This window comes from Amblyomma americanum, chromosome 3 (assembly GCF_052857255.1).
Source record: "Amblyomma americanum isolate KBUSLIRL-KWMA chromosome 3, ASM5285725v1, whole genome shotgun sequence".
NCBI classification, from domain to species: Eukaryota; Metazoa; Arthropoda; class Arachnida; order Ixodida; family Ixodidae; genus Amblyomma; species Amblyomma americanum.
Genome location: NC_135499.1, coordinates 203,932,299 through 203,943,934, shown reverse-complemented (window position 1 = coordinate 203,943,934; position 11,636 = coordinate 203,932,299). Strand labels below are relative to the sequence as shown.

At 50.0% G+C, this 11,636-nt stretch overlaps 1 protein-coding gene across 2 annotated transcripts in view; it reads left to right on the top strand.

Moving 5' to 3' along the window:
* The first annotated feature begins 8,638 nt into the window (after positions 1 to 8,638).
* The window catches only part of LOC144125914 (uncharacterized), a 43,209-nt gene continuing 40,211 nt past the window's right edge, over positions 8,639 to 11,636 (top strand). Inside the window, exon 1 of one of the 2 annotated variants that reach the window (XM_077659725.1) lies at positions 8,639 to 8,842. In XM_077659725.1, the coding sequence (XP_077515851.1) occupies positions 8,788 to 8,842 (55 nt within the window). In that variant the 5' untranslated portion in view covers positions 8,639 to 8,787. The remainder of the gene's footprint in view (positions 8,843 to 11,636) is intronic. The other variant, XM_077659724.1, reaches the window with a different exon arrangement.

The following is an 11,636-nucleotide window of genomic DNA, read 5'->3' as shown; positions in this document are numbered from 1 at the left end:
GTGCAGAACTTACTGCTATTCGTGTCGCCATTCAGCATATCAGTGAAGAAACACCCCAACAATGGCCTGTTTTCACTGATTCAAAAGCAGCCTTCCAAGCCTTGCAATCTGCTCTTCGTCATGGGTCCCATGAACAGCTGGTCGTGGAAATCCAAGAGCTACACCACACCACCATCAATAAAAGGCCCGATATTGTCTACCAGTGGTTGCCAGGACACAGCAGCATCACAGGCAACCACCACGCGAACAAGGCCGCGCGAACTGCTCACCAAAAGGACAATTTTGTGTCCATCCTCATCTCGAGAGCTGACGCAGCGGGTAGGCTTCGAACACTGGCGCAGGAGATCACGTTTGCCTTGTGCAATTCCGGCCAGTTTTCGAACCAGCGTCTATTATCCCTGTATCCTAACCTGAACCTACGGCTTCAGTATGGCCTACCACAATGTGAGGCAACATTGCTGTGTCGCCTGTGGCTTGGTGTTGCATTCACAAACCATTTCTCTACTGTGATCAGCATGGCTTATAACCCTGCATGTGACATCTGTGGCCGCGATAAGACCGTATCTCATATTCTTTGTGACAGCCCAGCATACAGTTCTGAAAGACATTTTCTACACCATGCGCTAGAACACATCGATCCACGCCCCCTAATGGAGTTCAAGGTTCTTGGACACTGGCCGCGGCAATCATCAGCAGTGAGGGCCTGCCAGGCCCTCCTGTGGTTCTTAAGATTGTCAGGCCTGCACGACAGGTTGTGACTTTGCCGAAGCGTTTTCGCCCTCTGCTTTTTCTTATATCTATCTCTTTTCTCGCTTACCTTGATATCCTCTCATCCCTTTTCCCTAGTTCAAAGTAGCAGACTGGTTTCATCTACAGGTTAACCTCCCCACCTTACCTCCTAATCCTGTAACCTAATGCTGATGCTTTATTAAGGCAAAAGCCTTACTAGCCCCATTAGACGAAATTCTGTCGGCGACTGTCGGCGTTGTAGAAGCCGCTAGATGGTCCCAAAAAGACAGCTGTCATGTGCGATGGCTGCATGCATAACATACCCCTGTGGCAAGGAGCCCCCTACAACCGGCAAGGGCCCCTGCCCCCGAAGGGCCAGGAGCAGTCACTTCCCCCATCGCCTCCGGCGCGCCCGTCCCTGGGTTTCGCGTCGTAGTCATCTGCCGTCGTCGGCATAACCGGTGGGTGCTTCCACCGGTTGCGCCGCTCAACCTGGGTCCCATAAGCTTACGGGTGGCTCTGCAACAGCCGCCTGCCAGCGCAGAGGTGAATCACGTGACCACTGGTGACTAAACGCCTAAGCAGCTATTGCTGAACCTCGCGTTACACAGTCGTAACCATCCTGCGAGTTTTTGCGCTTGCTTCCCTTGCTTGTTTTGCAAAACCATGCTGATACCTGGCGATTTATATTTATTTCTCATTAGTTAGCTAAGCACTGGAGAACTGTACCATGCGTAATCTTAGAGGTAAGGAGAAGCCCGTCTTCCCTGTTGTTTCTTTCGACCATTGCTTTTATACCGCACATTCCAAAGTGCTACGCCAGTGGCCCGCTCATTTAAATATGTACAACCCGTTCTCATTCTTGACTGTGCGCAAGGCGACAGCAGGTGCTTTTTTTTGTTGCTGAAAACGCGGCTTTTTTCGCTGAAAGCACCATTTCGCTTGACGCCCACGTCCCGTAGATGTGCGATGTAACGGGTTGGAGAGTGGGCAGTTGCTCAGCGGCCCTCCCGCCTAGATCCACGATGCACGTGCAGAACCTTGGGTGTCAAGTTTTCGACTTCCGCTGGCATGGTGACGGCTGAGCATAGTCTTCTTGAAAATCCAGGTCTGTCCTACACAGGAGTTGTTAATGCGTGTTAGAAAGAGAAGGGGGAGCCTCACTCCGCTAGCAAAAAGTTTCAATAAGAGGATTTTTTCTTCGTCAGCGAAAGCCATGGAGTGCGCAACAAGATTTGTGAGAAAGAGGCTCTTCTCCCATTTCCATTGGCACCCAGTTTGACGTCCTTTTATGTTTCAATACTTAATTTAATTCTTAGTTAAATATCTCACCAAGCAACAAAATTCAGTTACAACTCTCCTATTGAGGGACAGTATGTGATTCTGAAAAAGAGGGAGTGGTCTCTTTGCTCAGCGATGTTCTTGAGGGCTGGAGGTTTATGGGAGTAGGGTGTCTACTGAATTGTAAATTGTAGGGTTCTGATGCCCCGAATCGACACGGGCTTTGAGGGACGCCGTAGCGGAAGGCTCCTGACTAAGTTAGACCGCCTGGGGTTGCGTGCTGACATCGCGCAGCACACGGGTGTTCTAGTGCGCTAGCACTATAGAGCTCCCACTCATCCGCTTAGCCGTTGTCTGTATGGTTCCTCTGCGGCGCCTTTAAAAGCGGAAAGAATGGAAGTTGTCCTGTCGATAAGCTATCGTGTTCTAATCACAAAAGAGATCACTCTCACGTACGTGTTTGAATCGGTCAGAGGAAATATTTTTTAATCCAGATTTCCAGTCGATAAATGCGTCTTTTAACGCGACAGCGTTAAAGGCCCCGTTGTCCAGAAAATCCGGTGTCGGCGTTGTGAGCGAAACATCACAAGGATGACTCTGGCAGGTGGTGCAAAGTAACCTGCGAGGCAGGTGGGCCACCTAGGTGACGTGACCTTGCGGCGTCTTCACAACCTGCCCACCAAGGCAGGTGGCAGTTAAATTAATGATTTGTCGCTCGGGAAGAGCAACCTGGGTCACACAATAAGGCCCACCGCTGGGAGCACCTGCCATCGCAGGGCAGTGGCGCATCACTTAACCACTCCACCACTGCGCCAGGAGGGGCATGAGGACTACCAGGGATCTATGAATGCAAAGTAGAGAATGGCCTTCTGCATATAGGGGAAATAACCCATAACGCTATCGCGTTATACCATTAAGGCGGAGCTTAATTGTTCCCTCCAATTTTTGCTGTCGGGTGAACGTCAGCGTTCCCAGAGAATCGGATTTCAGCAGATAACATTAATTGGTTAGAATTGGTCTGAGTGTCCCTTTGAAGACTCCTCAGGCCAGAGCAGAGTTGGAGATTGCCTTAAGCAGCGACTATTTTCTAGAACTAGTTCGAAATACCCGACTTGGTGTAGTATACTAACTGAATTTTTGGGCGCGCCACATGCATACTGGAGTGGCCGCCTCGGTGGTTATGGCGCTCGGCTGCTGGCCCGAAAGACGCGGGTTCAATCCCGGCCGCAGCGGTCGAATTTCGACGGAGGCGAGATTCTAGAGGCCCGTGTACTGGGCGATGTCAGTGCATCTTAAAGAACCCGAGGTCGTCGAAATTTCTGGAGTTCTCCACTACGGCGTCCCTCATAGCCTGAGCCGCTTTGGGACGTTAAACTTCATAAAACCATAAAAGGATACTGGAGTCTACATAGCCTTCTACGAAGTCGTACCGTGTAGGCAGCAAAAAAAAAAAAAAAACGTGGTGGTGTCTTGGCATCTTCATGAAAATGGCCCTGCACTCGCTTTGCTCCGCAAAATCGGAAATTTCCTCAGCTTAGACGGCGCTCGGGAGCGTAAGCGTTAGAGATGTAAAGCGCAGCTCCATTTTGGTTGTCTTTTCACATGCGCCGGAAAAAAAAAAAGCTGAGCGTCTCTACCGGACTGCGAAGTTTCGTGTACACTCCCTCGATCATCATAGTGCCGGTTTGTGTAAGCGGGTCGGAGGGTATATGCCCGAGAACACTGAAAGGACATTAGTGGTGCCCTTGGTCAGATGCCGATACGTTCTGAGGTTACTGCAAGCGCTGTACCTCTATTCCAGACCAGTATAGGCCTACAGCTGAAGTACTAAACGAGCGAGAAATTAAAGAGGAGTTCTTCTTGATTCGAACATAGTTCAAAGATGTCTGAGACTAGTTATTCCTTATTGTTTTGAGCCATACTCCCCACTTGGGTACCATGCGCTGGGGTGCTAGTCGCTTGGCTGCGGCAGGGGTGAGGAGTGACGTAAATATGGTGCGCCAGCTAGGAATGATTTTTGTTATGTACCGTTGGCTATCATTATCGTTTGCTGCCTCGGTACGTCTGGGCGTGCGCATGGCAGCTTCCGCGATGATTCTGGAAGAGGTTGTCACGAAGGCTGCTGTCATGCGCGCTTCAGACGTACGAAAGTAGCTAATGAAGAATCGGCAAAACTGGGAACTGCTATCGGCAAATCCTAGCGCGCAAGACTTCGCATGGCAACAGATTGCGTCGTCCACCGCTTCACGGCGCCCAGATTGGAAACGGCTGTTCATCTTGACGCGCAACGACATACCACGTACTACCTCACAGGGCCTTGCTGTCTGGTCTGGAAAAGGCCCACCACCACGGGACAGTGATTAAACCGATTTCTGTCGATATGAGTCCGGCATAGTTGATCTCAAAAGGTGCCAGAGTAGAGTGCTTCATCCTTTCATTTAAAAAGACGTCTACTTAAAGGATGTCGAATTCACTGCTGACATTACCGCCGTAACAAATGGCCGGAATGAAGAAGCAGTCTGACACCACATACATATATACCACTACTTGAGCCGCAGAGAGACAAGCCAGGAATGAATGTCCTACATCACCATGCACCCCGTATTCATTACCATGCATACAGACAACCAAAACGTCTTCTCAGAGTTCACCACCCACACATCATCATGACATATCAAACATGACATCAGGCTTCACATCGCAGCCCATCCTTTCACGTAAATCTGAAGTGGGTCTAAGGGAAACGACTACAAGGCAATGGAGTGGAGGGGCCCTTGCTTTCGCGCTTGAACGTAGTCTTCCAGCCGCCATGTCCTCAGGGTGCTGCAGTCAGCGGCTTCAAGACCTTCGTCAAAACAGCCACATTCGACTGCCGCTCTTACAGGCCGGAAAACGTAATATATTCGCTTAACGCGAACATTTTCTCCCTCGAGACCTAATAACACGTTATGAACCGTCGTGGCATTCTCCGTCGTTGTCTACTCCGCTGCAGACATACTGGCATAAGACGCGTGTACTAGGCGTCCTCGCACCCAGCAATCACCCGATTTTGTCCTTCCACACCTTTTGCCTCCCCACGCTTTTTTAAAATACGTGGGACAGCCGGGCCATGTCACATCCACACTTTTTCCCCTTTCTCTGGCCTCACCTCGCACGTCTCCCATGTTCGGACTCGACAACAGCCGCTGGATTCTTCTTGCCCATGAGCCATGAGGTCACCCACGTGTGTAATCTCGGCGGCCGCGTTTATACGGAGGCGAAATACAAACGGCGACATAGCGCTGGGAGATGTCTACACGGCAGACACATCCTACACACCCTCGGTATCAGGATCCCAGCCACGGATCCCACACAGCTCCAGGTCCCCCACCGCATTCACCGCGAACTACTTATTAAACCTCTCCCCAAAAACATGCACCCCACCTACCACGACCCCCGCCACAGAGCTCGCGCACGGGCGCTCCACAAACACTATATGGCACGGAGCCGGATGCCGTGTGGATGGATGCCGCATGCACAGGCGAGGACGCGGTTGTAGCCATCACGAATTCCTCCCTACAACCTTGAACGATTAATAACTGGACGCCCCACTCCAGTTGTAACCAACACAGTGCTGTGCGCGTGTGTGATTTAATTCCTCTAAAATGAACTAATCGCGTGCACAACCTGGACACATTTCTTATTTTGTAAATAGTTTGTACGTATTACTTCTCCCCCTGTCCTCTATTCCTGTCCCCTCACCTCTTTCATTTCATTTCTCCACTCTGCCTGCTGTCCTTTATTTCCGCTGCCCCAGCTCAGGTGCTTCAGTATCGATGGCAGATGCCGGGGCTAGCAAAAATCTTTTCCTTCCTTTTTACTATTATTTTTAATAAAACCACTACCACCACCACCCTACAACCGATTGCCACCCTTCACATATCTCCCACTGCCACTTCGGAGGAGGCTGAAGAAGCCGCCATTGCCCTAGCCATCACGCGCACGGAGGCCCGGTATATACTATCGGACTCTAAAACTGCCATACTAAATTTTGCTCGCGGGAGAATTCACGTCCCTGCACTTCGCATACTAAACTCCCTCACCGCACACCCCGCCCCGCCACCTGGAGCTTATATGGGTGCCTGCCCACTCCAGGAGTCCCGGAAACGAGGCTGCCAATGATTTAGCCTGAGGTTCTCTCAACCGGGCACCGGCGGCCTCCGATCTAGGGTTCTCACGGGAGCGCATGCATTCATTCAGTGAACTGACGCAGGCCTGCAAAGCCGAGCGTCGGCTCTACCCCCCACCCCATCCCTCCCTCGACAACTGTCGCCAGATACTTTGGAGGCGGCTCCAAACACGCACCTATACCCTCCCCTTATATACGCTCGCGCTATCACCAGGTCCACACAAGCCCCTCCTGTACCTTCTGCCACCACCCCAAAGCCACTCTCGATCATATCCTTTTCCTCTGCCCGGCGGATCCTCCCCCGCGGGGCCTGGAGCACCTTACAGCTTGGGAGACCCTTTTGCGCTCCGAGGGCCCGGCCAAGCAAGCCATCGCCACAGGCCGGGCTGCCAGCGTCATGAGCCTCCGGGCCATGAACGTTTAAGCGCAATGGGGCCGTGCAGGGGCACAAGGAGTTGCGTGTCCTAAAGTCCCCTGTGCCTATTAAAGTTTTCACCACCACCACCTACACGTCAAAGATCATAGGTGGTCTAAGTTATTCTGGAGTCCTCCACTCCGTTGCCTCTTTCTTCTTTCTTGCACTCCATTTTCCATGCCTTCCTTCACGGTGCGATTTGGGTGTTCACCGAGAATTATTTTCTTCAGAAGGATTTCCATTTTTCTTTCTCGGTCTGTAACTAGGGGCAGCTAAACATATAGGTGTCTAAGCTGCAATGTGGACTAGGAGATACGCCTCAAACTAGGGCTGCGTATTGATTTCGACCAAATTGAATTCATCCAACTTGCATGAAAATTTCAGTCCGCATTACACATCCATCGAAATGCGGTCGCCGCGGTCGTGTTCACCGGTCGGTCGCCGCGGTCGTGAGCCCGTGACCACAAGCAGAGCGCCACAGTCTCGTATAGCCACAGCGGCAGGTTTATGTTCTCCATGACTCCACTGTTAGTAAAAAAAAACAAAAACATATGCGCCTAAATGGGAATAAATGGATCGTCCTCTATGGAAATTCCAGGCGGGAGTTCATTTTACTCCGGCAAATATGACCAAATGCTTTGCTTCCACGGTGAACACGGTTTTTGCACGCGGCAATGGAAATATTTCAATCGGTAAGTTGTTACGAGGAGCTGCTGGAGTTTTATTTTTAGAGACATGGGGGCAGTTGGTGGTATAGGCGTAAAACGAGGGCGCGTGCAGCAGTTTGTCGAAGCCACCGGTCGAAGCTAAACTCGAGCGGCGATGCGAATTTCGCGAAGGTCATACGGAAGGCGAAGGGTACAGAAGGTTTGTTTGTTTGTTTGTTTGTTTGTTTGTTTGTTTGCTTGTTGGGTTTAACGTCCCAAAGTGATTCAGGCTATGAGGGACATCGTAGTGGAAGACTCCGGATAATTTCAACCACCTGGGGTTCTTTAACGTGCACTGACATCGTACAGTAGACGGGCCTCTAGAATTTCGCCTCCATCGAAATGCGACCAACGCGGGCGGGATCGGACCCACTTCTTTCGGGTCAGCAGCCAAGCGTCTCAACTACTGAGCCACCGCGGCGGCTACAGAATGCTTGAGCAATGGATGACGCAGCAAACATTCAACGTCTTTCGGTCGATGCTTTTTCATCGTTGACTTAAGTTCCGTCGCCTAGCTATTAAAAGCACCACTATTGCTTTCTATTTAATTTAGTGTTCACATGCGTGTTCGGCATATGCGGCCATCTGAAAGCTAGGAAGCCGCGTGACATTCGGTATTTGGATGTCTTATTTTTTTTTATTTCACACTCAAAACATTTTCCATTATAGAAAGGGGGATGGAGAGGTAAGAACGATACAAAATATGTGGTACAATGCAAGTGGTACAAACAAGTGGTACAATGCAAAATTGCAACAACGATAGGAATACGCAATATCAACAAAACCACTCGAAAATAGCATCAGAAATGCGCAAAATTTGACAGTCTACATATATTCACAGGTGGTCGAAGTCAATAGGTGTAAAAAACTGAAATAACTAGGTTTTACAGTTTCTGGGATGAGTAGTAGTTCTTGGGCGTCATGGTGCCAGCTATTGCGATCCCGTATGTATAGTAGATCCGGGTGGAGGCAGGAACTGAAAGAGCCGTGCAATGCATTGCAATGCTCGAATTCAGTGTAGGCACTGAACCATTAACGGGGGCTCTGCTCGCAACGCAGTCCATTTATTCCAGCATATGGTATACACGCTGCCTGCCGGATAACACCTAGTGTCGTAAGCAGCTTGCATTCTCGCGCAAGCCTCGCCTGCGTGAAACGGCGCGTAGCTGCTCCCAGAGCCGTCTTCTATTCGCCCCCTTCGCTCTCTTTCCCATAGCCCCGCACCTACGGCGCTTGCCACCACCGCGCATGCACCACAGCCACCAGCACCGCCACGGCCCGTTTCCAAACTGGAAGCGGCCCCCGCCCTTGTTGCGCGGTTTTCGTTTTTGGCACGGCGCCACTGCCGCGCGCGGGGGAGGCGGCGCTGCGAACGCGCGCGCACTTGAATCGCCGTCGACGCTGGCTGCCGTCTTCTCGCCACTAATGAAGGAGGCCCGAAGAAGAGCGACTCGGTGTCACCCACAGGCCCAGGTCCCCTGCGCACCATGCATCACATGCTATGGATATACATCGCCCTCACTGTCCTGCCGGCATTCGCCTGTGAGTGCCTTCTCTGAACATCTAGTACATGCGCGCTGGAGTCTTCTCCCTCTTAATCCCCCCCCCCTTTTTTTTTTCTTTTCGACCCCCATTCATCGCGTCGCGTTTCTCGAAGAATAACGGCCTGTTCCCAGTGCGGTGGCTCTGTGCAGCTTTCCTTACACGAGTGGTTTTGTTCTGTAGACAATCGTGGTTTCGTGTTGTGAGCGCGCGACGCCTACGCGTTTTGTCGCGGCGCCTCTCGCGTCTCTCCCCAAGGTCGGCGCGGAAATAGGTTCGTCTGTGACCGCGAAGGAGAGGTGTTGCGGCTTGTATCGCTGGCCTACCTAATTGTTGACGCCTTGTTACTCGACGATACGGTGGGAAGACTTCGTTGCGCCTTTCGTGCACCTTTCGAACTCGGTGCTATCGAAAACACGGCGCTTGTTTTCATGATGTACAACATAATCCGTGCAGCGGAGAACGGTAAAATTTAATGAATTCCGGTACGTTTGCAAGTGTCCTTCAAGAGGATAGTAGACTTAGCCGTTGCTTATGCTGAACCTAATATCTGGAATCTTTCTTTCACAAACTTCTACTTTGGTGCGCGAGGTTTGTCGAGGCTTCTAAGAAGACCTGGTGTTAACGAGAAATGCCTGGCCATTATGGTATGGGGGTCGAAAGGATGAACTTTTGATGAGTATAGAAAGTAGCAAATTTATTCTTACCGTGCCAGAGAGAGCTAGATAGAGAATAAACTAGTGCTGTGCTTGCAACTGGCCTAGTTAGTGAGACATAATGTTTAGAAGAACACCGCAAACGCACAGCGTAAGAGGAACACAGTGCTCATGTGGTACCGTTCTCTTTGTGGGCCTTGTCTGTGCACTGTCTTTCTCAACCCATTGACTTCAGGTGACTCCACTGTGCTCGGTGTGCTTTTTCTGCTTATCGTCCTGTTCGTGGAGCAATATTCCAGTCATTGATTAGTTTATATAGTTATGTTACTGAAAAGAAGTGGTGCTATTTTGCGGAAAACAAAATTTCTAAAAAAATTTTTCATCCGCCTGCCATTGTAGGATGTGGACTTTTTTTTTTTTATAGCCACATGGCTGCGCTCGGGTGGATGCCAATGAGTAATTACTCCCTTATTACAAATATAATCCACCTTGGGGATTCCCTTAAAACACTTGACCAACACTGTTCCCACTTCGAGTTATAGATCAATTCGCTCTCGCCCTACCACAAGCTTCCTATCCCTGTTAGCTCCGTTGGTATAGAGCGACTGCTCCGGTGAAGTGCTGGTCACTGGTCCGAACCCCGGACCAGGACGAATTTTTTTTAACTACGAGGTTTCTGAAAAAGCTGTATAGCTTTCCTTTATGGGCGCATGGCTGCGCTCCGGTGGATGCCAATGAGTAATTACTCCCTTATTAGTAGTACAGGTGTCCAAAAAAGTTTTCGGAACTCCGAAATCACAAAAAGTCTAAATTTTCTCGCTACGTATAGAGGCACAGCCAGGCATTAAGAAGAGCATCGTGTTCTTCGCGGAGGAAATTATTGAGTTCATCTTTCAGTTCGTGGATGCATGCTGAAACTAAGCAGAAATTAAGTTTTGCTGAAAATTTCATGTTCCGTAAACTTTTGTGCGCACCTGTACGTGCGAATGCCGCACGTACGCATTGGTATGGTAAACATTGCGGTAGAAAATCTACCTACAAGGAAATGCGCGCGCGCAAAAAAAAAAAACGATATGAGATACGAATAACACGTCTGCAAGGTTCTTATTTTTTGTGCTGCGCTTATTTCGGTGAAGAACACCGGAACTCTCGCTCTTGCATTTGCGTAATGTGGCTGAGTGAGTCGGCTCCACGCGTACGCCGTCGCGCTTGGCGGGGAAAGTGACTTGTGGGATACTCGAGTGAAGTGCATCGGAGATGCGTATTTGATTAGCACGCTTAGCTGCGCACGAGTCGCGTTTGCTCGGCACCTCCGGTGCTGCTATAGTGTTGCTGCAACACTCCTTTTCTTAGAAAAAGGCGGGAGGCGAGACAGGTTGCGCGCTGTCTTTGCGTCAGCATTCCTGTATGACAGGCACTCGGAAATGTTCTGGAGGCGTTATGATTTGTTTCTCATACGGCGCCACACATGGCGAGATAAAGTGCATGGTAAGCCCCTGAATCGCGAAGAATTTTTTTCTTGTTCAGAAAGAGCCTGAATCTTTACCACGGTCAGCGTGCCGTGACAGTCACCGACTTGCTCAGCTCGTTCGTTCGCTCGCTCGCTCGTTCGCTCGCTCGCTCACTCACTCACTCACTCACTCACTCACTCACTCACTCACTCACTCACTCACTCACTCACTCACTCACTCACTCACTCACTCACTCACTCACTCATTCACTCACTCACTCACTCACTCACTCACTCACTCACTCACTCGCTCATTAATTAATTATTTTGTTTATTCGTTTGTTCATTCATTTACTCACTTCCTCACTCATTCATTCATTTACTCACTCACGCACTCGCTTCGCGCATTAATTAATTCGTTCATTCATTCACTCATTTACTCACTCACTCACTCGCTTGCTCATTAATTAATGATTTTGTTTCTTCGTTTGTTCATTCATTTACTCACTTTCTCACTCATTCATTCATTTACTCACTCACGCACTCGCTTGGCTCATTAATTCGTTCATTCTTTCACTCATTTACTCACTCACTCACTCACTCACTCACTCACTCACTCACTCACTCACTCACTCACTCACTCACTCACTCACTCACTCACTCACTCACTCACTCACTCACTCACTCA